The sequence below is a fragment of the Lepidochelys olivacea genome (assembly GCF_965140295.1).
Source record: "Lepidochelys olivacea isolate rLepOli2 genome assembly, chromosome: 13".
Lineage (NCBI taxonomy): Eukaryota > Metazoa > Chordata > Testudines > Cheloniidae > Lepidochelys > Lepidochelys olivacea.
In genome coordinates, this window is record NC_140423.1 from 3,403,074 (window position 1) to 3,417,179 (window position 14,106).

At 56.0% G+C, this 14,106-nt stretch overlaps 1 protein-coding gene across 1 annotated transcript; it reads left to right on the forward strand.

The window, feature by feature from the left end:
- Window positions 1-526: 526 nt before the first annotated feature.
- On the forward strand, window positions 527-12,243 carry PSMF1 (proteasome inhibitor subunit 1). Its single transcript, XM_084646367.1, has 7 exons — window positions 527-831; window positions 2,642-2,794; window positions 3,731-3,813; window positions 5,016-5,210; window positions 8,048-8,101; window positions 10,224-10,382; window positions 10,561-12,243. Exons 1-7 carry the CDS (start codon window positions 703-705, stop codon window positions 10,610-10,612), a joined length of 825 nt encoding a protein of 274 aa, XP_084502493.1. The 5' UTR covers window positions 527-702; the 3' UTR covers window positions 10,613-12,243.
- The last annotated feature ends 1,863 nt before the right edge of the window (window positions 12,244-14,106 follow it).

Genomic DNA, 14,106 nt, shown 5'->3' on the forward strand with positions numbered 1-14,106 from the left:
GGTATGGGACTCTGGGAAGGGGTACAGGACAGGATTCTGGGGAGGGGGACAGGACAGGACAGGACTCCAGGGAGGGGGATAGATTTGGGAAGGGGGACAGGATGGGACTCCGGGGAGGGGGATGGGACTCCAGGGAGGGGGACAGGATTGGGAAGGAGGATAGGAAGGGACTCTGGGGAGGGGGATAGGATGGGACAGGACGGGACTCCGGGGAGGGGGGCAGGATTGGGAAGGGGGACAGGACAGGACTGGGGGGACAGGACGGGACTCTGGGGAGGGGGGCAGGATTGGGAAGGGGGACAGGACAGGACTGGGGGGACAGGACGGGACCCCGGGGAGGGGGGCAGGATTGGGAAGGGGGACAGGACAGGACTGGGGGGACAGGACGGGACCCCGGGGAGGGGGGCAGGATTGGGGAGGGGGACAGGACGGGACGGGACTCCGGGGCGGTGCCAGTCGGTGCTCTAGCAAACCCTGCGGGTAACTCCGGCCCCGGCCCCCGCGGAGGAGCTCGCGCAGCCCCGGCTGGCCCTGACCCAGCCCGGGGCCGCCCCGCTCCAGCCCGGCCCCGGCTCTCTTGCAGCGGAACTCAAGCGCCTCGCCGCGTTTCCAGCGGGGCCCGCCAGGCGGCCCGGCGCTGTCGCTTCCCCGGCCGGGGCGGGCCGGGCTCTGCGGACGCCCGGCTGCGGGGCTGCGGGCAGCATGGCCGGCCTGGAGCTGCTCTACGCCTCGCAGGCGCCCGGCCTCCGCCGCCCGCAGGACTCGCTGCTCTGCTTCGTCCACTGGCAGCTGGTCACGCACCAGTACCGCGCGCTGGGCACCGGGGACCAGGTAAGGGGCCCCCGCTGCGGGGGCGGCCCCATGGCCCCGGGGGGTGCATCCGGCCCCGTGCCCCCGGGGGGTGCATCCGGCCCGGCACCGCCTCGGGGTGCCCGCGCGGCAAGGCGGGGAGGTGTTTCCGGGGCTCCCCAGGCCTGGCCCCGCGCTAAGCGCGGTGCAAACCCCAGAGCACAAGCCCGAAGGGCGGGGGGGGGGCGGGCGTTGTGTAACCAGCGCCCACGGGCGCCTGTGGGAGCAGCCGCTGTCGGGTGAAAGGGGCGGGGGCAAAACCGCCGCCCCGTGTCAGGCATCACCCCATGGGGGTGTCAGTGCGGGAGACGCTGCCTGCCCCGGATCCCCAAAGGCCCTGATGCTGCAAAGCTTGGCAGCGGGAGGGCCTGGGCTGGGCACTGCGCATTGCTTGCTGTTCCTGGGCTGTGTCTCCTCTCCCCAGTCCGCTGGGGGCTGGAGGGACGCTGCTCATACCCTGAGTAGTTTCACTTTTGTTTCCCTGAGCTTTGCTCCCAGTATGGGCCCTACCAGCACCAGGCCGCAGGGTGGGCGATGTCTGTTGAGAAATAAATAACCTGTTCCCACCAAATTATCCCTATTTAAAAACTCAGACTCATTGCTCCGGCCTGAAAGTTTATTTCTACAAAACCTAAATTTGAGACCAAATCCCTTTAAAGGGAATATGAGGGTGTTGCAGCTGCAGACTTTTCTAGGTCTTTCCTCTCTACTTGGGTCTTGAAATACATAATTTTTTAAAATGAATTTGTGCAGTTTGTTTATAATATTTCACCTTTAAAAGATTCCTTTGCTCTCAGACAAAGACAAACCGTAACAACCGTATTGTGCCCACATCAGCCTTAGTGATGGGAAAGTTATTTTTCTGACGTTTAGGAGCAGATGAGTCTCTCTGATGCTCCAGAGCTGCATGCTGATCCGTGCAGGTGGACCCCCTGCACCGGGCGGCTGGAGGCCGTTGAAGTCAGGGGGGCTCTGTGCAGACAGAGGCCAGCCCCTGTGGATCAGCTTGCCGCGCCCAATCCCGCAGACACTGCCAAGCCGAGGGAGCTGGGTCTTCCCTGGAAAAAAAAAAACCAGGTGTGTTTTGACATCCGGATAGCTACCTTGCTGTGAGATCCTAGTGCACACAAAGTATATACAGTTCTTACCTCTGGGTACCTTGTCCAGTCTGTACCTTACCCCCGTCTGGGCCTTACCTCAGTTAGCTGCGTTGAGGTGAAAACTACAGTGCCGTGACTCCACTACAGTGTTACGGTGAGTTATCCATCTGGATGTAAGAACACACCTGGGTTGGGCAGTGTAGACGTAGCTGGGGATTACTCACAGCAGTAAGCATTACATCCGGTAGCAAGTATGTACAGCACTGGGTCCTAAGAGAGCTGTGATGGGTTAAATTCAGTTTATGTATGCCCTCTAGAAGGGAAGGATCTTGGCTGTTAGCTGGTAGAGAAGGTCTTGGCCTGGGGGCTCCTTTAGAAGGACGTCAGATTTACAGTCATCAAATGCTAATGCCGGAAAATACCCTGATCTGGGAGTCTCTCTAGTTTGCTCATCACCTGGGAGAGCCCTGTTTGCAGCATTTTTTGTAGTAGTTGCCCTGCATGATAGGCTGAGTCCTTTACAGCGGAACCGGGGCCCTGATCCCGCAATCGGACCCGTGCCGACAACGATGCAATCCCTTTGGGAGGTTTAAACCTCCTCCCGGATTCCTGTGTCCAGCCGGGATCTGTTCCTGTCGCCCCGCTGGTATCAGCTGGGACTCCAGCTTGTTCTCTCTGATGCCTTTTTGCAGCCGGGTCCCAATGAAAGGAAGTCGGAGCTGCTGCCGGCCGGGTGGAACGCCAACAAGGACCTGTACACACTGCGATACGAGTCCACGGACGACCGCCGCGAGCTCCTGCTGAAGGCGATCATGGTGGACAGTAGCATGATTCTCAACGTCCTGGTGAGGCTCCCAGCTGGCTGGGTGCTATGTAAGGATCGGTCCCTGTGGGGTCTCAGCTCCCCAGGAGGTGGGGAGAGGGAGGTGGAGCGTCAATGCCCACCCCCGTAAGGGAGGAGAGGCAAAGAATAACAGCTGTGACTCACTTGAGCATCCGTTTTCCTGGCCTCCTACGTCCCCCAGTGCCCTTGGCTCCTATTGAGTGGGAGGCGCTCGACGAGAAACCCAGCTGGCTAAACGGGGAGAGGGGGCCAGTGTGGCCCAGGTTCTGTGCTGGCTCCGTGCGATTCGGCATCTCTGACCTCGGGGAGGTGCTCCGGGTACACGTCAGGGAGGAGCTTGGCCCGTAACGTCCTCAAAAGCATGCAGGAGGCTGTGTGATTGTGGAGTCATGCAGGGTTTGCCGCTGGTGTAAATCAGGGTGACTTATCGCCTGCCATGGAGCAGTGCCTTTCCCCCCAGCCGAGGGACTGGCCCTGGAAGTGTTGTGTCCAGTGTGAAGCAAGAAGCTAAGGTCAGACATCCATGTGGGTGAAGCTGTGATGTTATTACCGCTCGGCCCACTGATGAGTTGCAGCCTTTGTGCGTCTTGTGGACTTCCAGATCCTTGTTGCCAGGCTGCCTGCTCTGTCACGCCCGTCCCGTGTGTAGCACAGTACCTGTCTGTCCCTCTGCAGCCCAGGCAGGGAGAGCTGGGAAAGACCCTTCTCAACCCACCGCAAGTTGGTTACACTTGGGTTTAGACAGCTGGGAATCCAGACATACGGATCCTGCACTGACAAGTGCCAGGAGAGGAGCAAACTCCAGTGATGGCCCCTGCCTCGGATTTCCCCTCCCCCCACCCCCAACCTGTTCTGCTGTTGTGTCTGCCGCCCCCCCCCCCCCCCCCCGCCCCATGAGCTCGGCTGCTGAGGCCGTGTTTTGTTTGTCCTTCCCCAGGATTGCAGCTCCCAGCAGGTGGCGGATTTGACCTTGACAGTGGCAGATTACATCGACCCGGAGCACTTGGATGATTTCCACAGGTAACTGCGTTTCATGGGGATGCTCCACACAAGTGTCTGAGCCCTCGGGAAGGGGAGGCAGGTGAAGATCGGGGCGGGGGAGTGAAATAAACAAGGGGAGACTAGGGTACTTTCGGAGGAACCTGAGGGGCTCTTTGCAGATAAAGCTTCAATCCCCCCACATATTCTTCTCCACCCTTGTTCCCAGATGGCACCCCAGGCTCAGGCTGGGAGAAGAGAGGGAGTTAGGCCACGTGGCCTCTGGATCAGAGCACAGGCCTGGGAGCTCACTGCTTTGGGAGTTCTAATCCCAGCTGAGCCTCTGGCTGGGTCTGTAACTTTATTTCCAGCGTGCTGGCCGTCATGTGTTCCCTGCATGAAAGCCCAGGCCCTGCCCCCAAGGAACTTGTACCCTGACTCCAACACAGACACCACAGTACAGACCTGTGCTACCGACTTGCCGTGGGGAAAGTGATTGGACTTCCTTAGATGTTTGCATGCTGCCCACCGTGTGTAACCGTGGGGAGATTCGGAGCTTGAGACGGTGGAATAGTCTCCTGAGGGAGGGGAAGCTCCATGGCTTGGGACATCGGACTCAAGACTGGACAAAGCACCCAACCTGTGTTGTAGGGAGCACTGCTGCATCAGCAGGGGTGGGCTGTATTATCTGAAAGGGATTTTTCTCCCCACCTCCAAGTTCTGTTATTCTCTCCTGCCTCTGTCAACTCTGCTGCAAAGCTGGGTGAAGATCAGACTTGCCCAGCTGCTCTCTGCTTAACGCCTGAATGCTACGTCTCACCCGAGACGTCAGCAAACGCCAGGGCCGTGGGTCTTGAAATCGTTCCATTCCGGCATTTTTAACTTCTGGTTTACCAGAGCCCCTGAAAGCCCTGTTTGTGCTGCAACCAGCCCCTCCATTTGCAGATAAGGAAATCTTAGATGGCTTGGACGCTGGCCAGGAGTTCCAAACAAGAAACAAGCCAAAATCCACCAAGTTCCCTTTCCCCCCTGACATCTGCAGGCAGTCCGGCCAGGGCCGCAGGATGAACGTGCCATGGGTACTGCTGGGGCGTTGAAAAGGACAGTTGTTCTGGGTGTGTGTCGTGTTGGGGGCCCCTCACACTATTGTGTTAGGGCCTTTACCACCAAACCCTTTCTAGCAGGGCCTTGGGTGATGTCAGTTGTCTAGTTGTCAGCCTTGACTCTCTCTCTTGCCCCTGCAGAGTGTACAAGAACGTCGAGGAGCTGCAGACCAGGGTTGTCACAGGCATCATCTCTCCGTTGGGGGCCCCCAAAGAGAAGACCGACCCCAAAAAGGAGCCCAAGCCTGAGAAGAAGGTCCCGCCTGCCTCCACTCAGGATTATGACCCCTTGAGGATTCCTCCCTGGCAGCCTCTCGGTGGCCGGCAGCCATCCTGGTGAGTGAGACGCTGGCGAGGGGATGGGGCTGCATAGCTTGCTCTTCTTTCAAATGAGGTGGGTGGCAGGAAAGCCGTGACGGAACATCTAGCCCTCCATGGTTCCTTCCCTCACCTGCCCCCACCAGACGTGTCCTCATGGGCACCAGTGCACGGTCTAGCTCCGTGTCGCACGTTTAGTTCTCAGAGGGATCCAAGAGATGCAGGAGGGGGATTCTTTAAAACAGCCCATGTCCTGGCACCCCAGTCAGCCCTGCTTATAAATCCCATGCTTCTGGTTCACCATTCGGGCTGATCCTGACCCTCGGTGGCTGTTGGCATCGGGCTCTGGCTGGCTTCCCTCTAAGCTGGCCCACCAGTGGGAGGTCTTGTCTGGCGCTTGGGACCCCACCCTGTGTTTTGGGTTAGATGCTGCCAGAGTTGGCCACCTGGGAGAAGAGTGACGTGACATGCCACACCCCAACATGGGCAGGATAAGGCATCTGTGTCACTCCGTCCCTGTGCCATGGCCTTACCCCCTTGCCTAGGGGTTCAGGGGGCCCCTTCCCCTCCCATCCCTGAGAGTCAGGGGTAGCAGCTTGGGTAGGGCTACCATATTTGAACATTGAAAAAAGAGGACACTCCACGGGGACCCCCAGCCCCGCTCCAATTCCTCCCCTTCCCTGCCCCCATTCCAACCCGTTCTCCAAAGTCCCCGCCCCAACTCTGCCCCCTCCCTGCCCCATTGGACCCCTTCCCCAAATCCCCGCCCTGGCCCCGCCATCTCCCCTGAGCGCGCCGCATTCCGCCTCCTCCCTCCCAGCCGCACGAAACAGCTGTTTCGCGGCGCAAGGGCTGGGAGCTAGGGGGGAAAAGCGGGCACTCTCTCGAGTGATCAACATTCACTCTCTTTCTCAAATGATCAACTCTTCTTTGGGGAAAAATAATAAGGGCAAAATCCCAGACATTTTTAGATATTTAAAAATTCCTCCCAGACGGCGATTTAAGACCTAAAAAGCCAGACACGTCCAGGAAAATACGGACGTATGGTAACCCTAAGCTTGGGGCAGAGTGTGCAAACCCTATGTGGGACCAGGGCAGGAAGGGATTCATGGTCTGTCCCACAGATGGGCTGAAATCTGCCCCAGGCCACACGATCTGTCAGGAGTGTCAAGGCTGGGGGTAGGGCCCTGCAGCCAGAGTCAGGAGGGCACAGGACAGGGAGGGAAGCAGGCCCGTCTCTGAGGTCTGCCCTGCCTAGGGGGGCTGGGTGTGTAGGGCTGGTGGGACAAGGGGCTGCTGTGGGGAGCAGAAGGCCCCATTAGCTGGCTGACCTCTGATGGGAGAGCTGGCCATGTCTCTGCTAGGTATGGGCTGTCAGTTCGGGCTGCTGAGTCCAGCAGGGAGGCTTGTGGCAGTGCTGGCCAGTGGGCACGAGGGTTGCACAGCCTAGTGCTTTGTGCCTGAAAGGGGGAGGGCAGACGGCGGAGCTCCTTTCGATCCCCGGAGGGGGCTGGGATCTGGTGGAGGAGCCCCCATTGGACGAGCATGGAGCTTAGGGGAGGGAGAGGAAAAGCCTTTTAACTTTGCTTCCCTTCTCGATGATCTTCCTTCGGACCAGTTTGTGAGCACAACATCCCGGATGGAAAATCGTGACTCTGCAGCCCCCCCGCCCCCACCCCCAAAGTGAGGGATCAGTCTGTGGGCTCCTGGGCCCCTGCTCTCAGGTGCTTATGCGCCCTGATAATCTCTTTCCCTGGGATAGCGGAGGGGCGGGGCTCTTTATTCTCTCCCCTCCCCCACACTCCCCTGTAATCAAGGGCCAGGTAGGAAATTAGAGCCTGCTGTGGCTATCCAGAGCACTGTCATCACTCCCCGCTGTCCCTGTCGGAGCCCATGCAGAGCTGGTCCCTCGAGAGATCGGAGGGACGGTCCCTAGCATCTTACCCCTGGTTCCTTTCGCACCGCTGCTGCTCATCAAGCCTCTGTGATGCCCCAGGGGCCCGGCTCAGTGAATGCCGGGCACTGGAGTTCTGGGGCTGCTGCGGGGGGCGGGGGTCCAAGACGTGGCTGCCCATGGCTGGCTTGCCTTGGAGCAGGCGGGGGGTGCAGCGTGCAGTTGAAATACCCTCGTCACGGACGCCAGAAACAAAAGGCATCGAGTGAGTGTGGAAAGCTGGGTCTGTGCTCCTGCTGGGCACCGTCGCGTTCCCTGCCAGGCCCCACACCCTGCCCTCCTCTCACGCACGTGGGAGCCGGGAGTCAGTGTCAATTTGTCGGCTCGCTGGCTGCCCTGTGGTTTGGGAACCTGTCCCTGTGCTGACGGGCTAACCTGGCCCCTCTCAGGCTCTGCCCAGGGCTCTGTTAGCAGTTTGCCGGGAGCTCCAGGCCTGCAGCTGCCTTTCCGGAAAGTGGAGCAGGTGGCAGCCACGTGCCCCTCTCGCACAGAGGGGTGGTAACTGCAGAGTCCTGCATACCGGGCTGCTCGGCTCAGGTGGGGCGATGCGTGCTGAGACCCGTAGTCTCCCTGAGTCCCAGTCTGCACCAATTAAAGCCACAGGCCACCTCACAAAACACTGGACCCTGGTGACATTCTGGAAACACCAGTCTGCACAGTAAGGTCACTCGGTCATTCCTGTGGTCTGTAGTGTAGACTAAAATACAGAGACCCAGCTGAGCGCAGCCTTCTTCGCCAGTGGCCCGCTCTGCTGGTCACATGGGCCCACTCATCTGCGTGGGCTCTTACCCTTTCCTGCCCCCTGCATGCACTCTCTTCCATACCCCGTACCCACCTGCCATAGGACATGGCCCGAGGAAATTAACACCTCTCACTGGGGGAGTTATGTCTTGTGTTTCAGGCCTGATCCCCGGGACCCCTTTGCTGTGGGTGGAGACGACCTGGACCCCTTTGGGTGAGTATTCCCAGGAGAGGATCGTGTGGGGAGTGACTGAAATAACTCAGATTGGCCTTGCTGGTGCGTTCAGTGAAGTGTCTCCAACAAGGACTTCAATTAAACAGTTATTGTGTGTGAACTGCCAGAGACCAATAGTTGGTTCTAAACCGAAATATGGTTTTAATATTATACTAAGATCCTGTCTCTCACACAGTTGATTGGTTGGAATCTGTATCTGTTTATTAATCTGCTGGTATTCATTTAATGTGCAGTAATTCCTCCACTAAATCAAAGCTAAAACACATTTAAGTGAATTTAAGCGTCCAATTTAAAATTTTGCTTTCTCCAGCCCCCTCTGGATCTGTAGGGCAGTTTGGAGGTACCCAAGAGCAGAGAGGAGAGACAGCTGCCCAAGGAGATGGGAGCCATAGAGAGGGATGCTGCAGGGTGCCTTGCTTCTGCTCTGGGGCTCCAGCTCCATTTGGGGAGGAAGGGGTGGAACTGACCCATCATTTTCCATTCCAGTAAAAGAACAATGTAACCAAAGTAAAACCAGTCCATGGGAACACTACCCAGCTCATTATGGAGTCCTGGAAGTCCTGCCATTTGGAGCCTCTGGCTGATCAGGATCAGATTTATTTCTCCTTGGAGGGCTGTGTTCTGCAAGGGTTGGCTAGAAAGGGATCTTCTGGAAACGCTCAGTGGAGGCTGGAAAGAGGAGCTTGCAGCAGAGGGCTGAGGGTGGCTGGAAAGCAGCCCTGCATACCCCAGGGAAAGGGAAATCAGGACGGGCCCTTGTCTCCCCGCTTCCCATCTCTCCTAAAGGGATTTCTTTCTTAAATGTATATAGCGTCTTGATCCAAAGTGGGCACCTGCTGGAGGCAGATTTTGAGTCCCGGGACGGCTACATAGCATCCGTGGGACCACGAGCAGCTCGCTGCCCATTGAGGCGCTTACTGTGGCTGATGTTCATTATTTTTATTGCGGCAGCATCCAGAGGCTCCAGCTGAGATCATACAGTACGAGGACAGGGCACAGCTGCAGGCTGCAGAACTGGTCTAGCAAATGGCTTCCAGGCGCGGCTTTGGGAAAAGTTCCAGGCCGCTGATCCCAGAGAAGGGGTCTGGGAACTCTTGCAACAGGGCGGGGGTTGAGAAAATCTTGCATTTAATCAAACAGCCAAAAGCATAGGGCTAAATGAACCTAAAGAATAACAATCAAGCAGCAAAGGAAACCAAAGCAGGGGGTGTCTGACGATTCCTAAAGCAGCACCGTCTGCAGCAGCGGGGGGTCTGACTCACCGCTGTCTCAGCTATTCTCACAGCTGGCATGGGTCACAGTTTCTCCTGACTCCTTTGAGTAGCTGGAGGAATATAGAACCTGCCCTTCTGCTAAACCTCCCCCTGTTCATTGCTCAGCCCCCTCTGTAGGTGGCTAGTGGGATTGCGAAAGACGCAGGTGCCTATTTGCAGTTCTTTGTGGGTGACAAAACAGGCTGCATTAAGGACAGCGAAGGGGCTTGTCATTTTCCCATGCACCTCACGGTAGAACATGAGTTAACAGACACCACTTAGCACCCTGGCAGTGTGCGTGTCCCAGGGTGAGTTAATCACAGCCCCCTGACAGGATGTTAACTACGACAGCCCTTGTCTGCACTGAGTGCTAAGTCATGTTTTACATCATGTTGGTGCCCATGTGTTCTAACACTGCATAATGTCCCAGTGTAGACGAGTCCAAAGGATAGAGATACCAGGCATTGGACAGAGGGGGCCAATTCCTATTCACCCTGAGGTGAATGGCCGGAGCAAACCACAGGGGCCTTATTGTAAATGAGAATAAGGCGTGACGTCTCATCCTTGTATTCTTCCATATCCGTCGAGCCCCCAGCCTCGTGTTTACAGCTAACCGCGTACTCTTGTTCTCCCTGAATTACACTCCCCAGCACATGCTCTGCTGCGCTGGACACACGCTTTCCCATCCCGTCCGTAGTCACACACGTTGATTTAAAAATGGGAATCAGATTTCCAGGCTGCTCACGGAGCAGTGATCCTAGCTCGGAGCAGAGGGGAGCTGGTTACTCTTATCTCCAATTAGAGCTAGTTGTGTTCCTGCTCTCATCCTGCTTTCTTCTTCCTCCCAGGGGTCGGAGGGGTGGTATGATCGCTGATCCACTGCGCTCAGGATTTCGAAGACCTCTTATCGACCCATCGTCAGGTCTCCCAAACCGGCTTCCTCCTGGGGCCGTTCCACCAGGTGCCAGATTCGACCCATTTGGGCCAGGGGGCGGCCGTCCTGCAGGGTGGGTATCTGGATGTGCGTGTGCGTTGCTTCACTGACTATAACCATGCTGGAGTTTTCCTGTTCTTCGCAAACTGCACCCGACTCCCTTGACTCTCTGGGTTGCCAAGAGGGGTGGGGGGGGTTCACTCTGTGACTCCTCCTGTAACTCTGCTCTCGACATTCCATTCCTGTTGCAGGCCAGATCCAGATCACCTTCCCCCTCCGGGATACGATGACATGTTCATGTGAGGACGTGCCCGGCTCTGACTACGCTGAGAGAGAAGCACCTTTCCCCCACCTTTCCCCTCTTTGGAAGACTCTCTTCAGCAGCAGTTTTCTCCCCGGGCACTAGAGCCTTTCCCTACACTGCAAATCAGCTTTAAAGGTTTCACTGCATGTATAACGGCGGAGAAGGCGGTGTGTGGCTCTCGTCTCTCCGCTTGCTCCCCCCCGGGAAATCCCGAGCCATTTGTAATCTAACACCTGTTGAAACACGACTGCAGTGTGCTAAGAACAGAAAGCAGCTTGGGGTGTGTTATTCAGAGCTGGAACTGCCCTATGAGAAGTGTATAGAAAAAATGTCATTTCCTTTGCTTTCCTTGTACCAGCTTCTCTGGGATGACGTGATGTGTGCTCTGGGATTTACTCAGCTGCTTGTTGCGAGAGAGAAACATTCACTCCCCACCATCTGTCTGGTAACGACTCGGTCTTGACGAGCTTGCCAGTGCAGAGTCCCACGTTCCATACTGGCTCCCAGCTGGCCACGTGTACGTCTCAGACAGGCCTGGCCTAGAGCACAGTGAGCTAGTGAGGTGTTGATGCAGGAAGCTGCAGTGTGACCGCCGGGAAGGGCTTGCAAAGGCGTCTGTGGTTTCTCCCCTGCTCTGGGCTCACCTTGGCCCTTCAGCTGCCCGTTGAGTAAGGGGTTAGGAAGGGCTGAATGGGGCAATGGATTAACTCTTGGAATTTCTGCCTCTAGAGCAGCATGGCCAGGTCCTCAGCTGGTGTAGCTAGACCTAGCTGCATTGGCTCCAGGGGGACTACATTGATGTATACCAGCTGATCCTCTGGCCCCTAGATCTAAAGACACCAACGTGCAATCAAGTCAATTAAAAAAAAAGTCACCATTAGTTGCAGATCCTGCCCCTGCATCTCCCCTGCTGGTTTGTGTGGCTCTTATGATCACCTGTCTGTCTTTAAGTCTCTCTCTCCCCTATTGCTGTGAGGGAATCTTACACAGACAGCGGGAAGATGGCACTGACTATATCCCCAGTGCTGTCAAACGCACAAAGGGAACAAGCTGGGGATATACATAAAGATGGAGAATGTTTTTTCTCCACCCGTGCTCAGTCGAATCTGGAATAACTCCGTTGGTTTTGGTGGAGTCCCTGCGTACCGCAATGACATTGGAGGAGCTGAGATCAGGGTGATTTTTATTTTCTTTCTGGGTGGGGTGATGTAAGAATGTGGTGGGGGTCGCTTATGGCTGTTGTGCTTTGACTTCCCTTATGTTTTACGGGAGGGATTTTTTCAGGTGGCTGTTCTTTGCTCCGTCAATTGTCACACCAGACTAGTATGTTAACAGGATGGTTCCTGTCCTGTGCTGATCCTGTCCAGCTGAATTCCGTGGTGTCAGTTTTCCAAAGTGACTGCTGATTTGGGGTGCCGCTGTGTCTGAGGGGCCTTTGAGGGGCCTGATTTTCAGAGGGCAGGTAACTAGCACAGTCTGAAAATCCTGCCCTGTTGCAGGATCATTGTGCTGGGACCCAGCAGTGTTAGTTACTTTTGAAAATTTAAGTCACTGGTTCTTCTGATTCTTCTCTTGGTTTGATTTTTTTTTAAAGGATCTTATAACTAAAATAAAAACTTGGTGAACTGCTGCTTGTGAGCTCCCTGGACTCTGCTCCCTCCTCTGACTTAAGACAACGAGGCGACGTCTCCAAATTTCAGCACTTCAGTCGCTGCTTCAGCGACAAAGCAAAGGTTTCCTCTGGCTTCCCAACTCTCTCACTTCCCTTCCTGGTTAGAAATTTCAGATTGTTGCAGCCGGATCCACGTGATATTTTTATGAGTAGAAAATCCAGGCTGTGAAACCGATGAGACACGCCTGTTACCTTCTCCCCCAGCAAGCAGGGCTGGGCACTTTGCTTAGAAGACCAGGTGTCCGTGTAAGGTGACTGTCCAACCCAAGGAAAGATCAGCATTACCTGTGGCTACTAGGTCTAAAATCACTGGATCACCTGTGTCCTAGGGGCCATACTCAGGCAATTGTGTCCAAAATGGGAAAGCAAAAGGGGGAAAATAAATCCTTCCCTTCTTGATTCTTCCTCCCCCCCCGACACAGACATTTCCTTTTCAAACCCCTTGCAGATAGCTGCAGGTGATAACAGCTGAGTTCCTAGCACACTATGGCTCTCAGGGCAGTTGTGCTGGGAATTGAGGATGGGTCAGAGAGGATCAGCCAATGGTATCAATTCAGCACCGTGGCCAGCTCCTGCATCAGGGGTAGCGATTCCTTCAGTCTCCTGCCCTCGCCACCTATGCGGCAGTTTCATATTCTTCAAACACTCTCCCCCTCCCCTCCAAGACCTCTCCCCCTTTGGAGCTGGGACTAATTAAAGCCCTTTCAGAGGCTCTGTAGCTATAAGGAGCAAAGCAGGTTTCCCCCATGGACTGCCATTGCCATTGGCAACCGGGGCTTTCCAATGAGGAAAGATCCTGGAAAAGTTTAGTACAAGTGCAACTGTCATTTCTATCCCTCCTTATGGGGGGGGGGGGGGGTGTAATAATCTGCTCAGTTGTGAGCTACTGCTGCCTCTTGCATTTCCCTGATCTCCTGATGGTGGCGGTAGAGCAGAGAGATGCTGCATGGGGCAATGAATTGAATTTTAACAGGCCGGTCCCGGTATGCAAAGGGAGGGCCAGTGGGAAGTTCTGGCTCCTGAGTGGAAAATGTGTTCCTCTGCTGTCTCTTTCCAAGAGGACTGTGCACTTTTATTGGCTAATGCCACTTGCAGAGCAACAGCTGGCTTGGTGCTTAATGCTTGTGTCTGGCACAAACCATCCCTAAGCGCCATGACGGAGAGGCGCGGGAGAGATCCCAGTGTAACTGTGTGGGGTGGTCAGAGCTTGACAATCTCCCTGTTCCTCCATTTCCCCACCCTCGGAATAGCCAGGAGAAGACAGAGAGAAGTCTGCAGCCGTCGTGGTCTGAGATATTAGCCACTCCAGCATGAATAGTCTGATCCGAAGCAGTTGCTTCCTGGCAATAAAGGGACAGCTGGGTGTGCGTAAGAGATTTATCATGCTGCTGTAGGAAGGCTCCTGGGGATCAGAGACTGCTTTGCCTTAGAGAGCAGCAGGACTCCCACTGCCCTGCCTGTGGTGGGGAGAGCACATGCCCTGCTCTTGTGTGTGTAAGGCCTGATCCAGCAAGGTGCTGAGCACCCTCAGCTCTCCCAGCAGCCAGTGGGAGTGGAGGGAGCTCAGCACCTGACAGGACTGGTCCTTCAGTCTTTGGATCTGTATAATGGGTACAGCACCCTCAGCTCCCACCGGAGCCAGTGTTCTGAGCTTTGCTTGTTCCGACCTCTCCCTGCAACAGAAGCCACGAGGCCCTTTAGTCCCTGCTCACATGTGCAATAGCTAAAGAACTCCAGTAAAGCCCCCATCACGGTCTCCAGTTTGCTTTCCTGCTGTGCAGGGCTCTGTGCTGCTGGGATGCCTTTAGCCCTCTGAGTGCT

What these genes read in the sequence shown, in the direction of transcription:
- PSMF1 (XM_084646367.1), top strand. Translation starts at nt 703, where the DNA reads ATGGCCGGCCTGGAGCTGCTCTACGCCTCGCAGGCGCCCGGCCTCCGC. An exon ending in CGCTGGGCACCGGGGACCAG is followed by an intron (nt 832 to 2,641) that starts GTAAGGGGCCCC and finishes GCCTTTTTGCAG; the next exon opens with CCGGGTCCCAATGAAAGGAA. An exon ending in GGGGGCGGCCGTCCTGCAGG is followed by an intron (nt 10,383 to 10,560) that starts GTGGGTATCTGG and finishes TTCCTGTTGCAG; the next exon opens with GCCAGATCCAGATCACCTTC.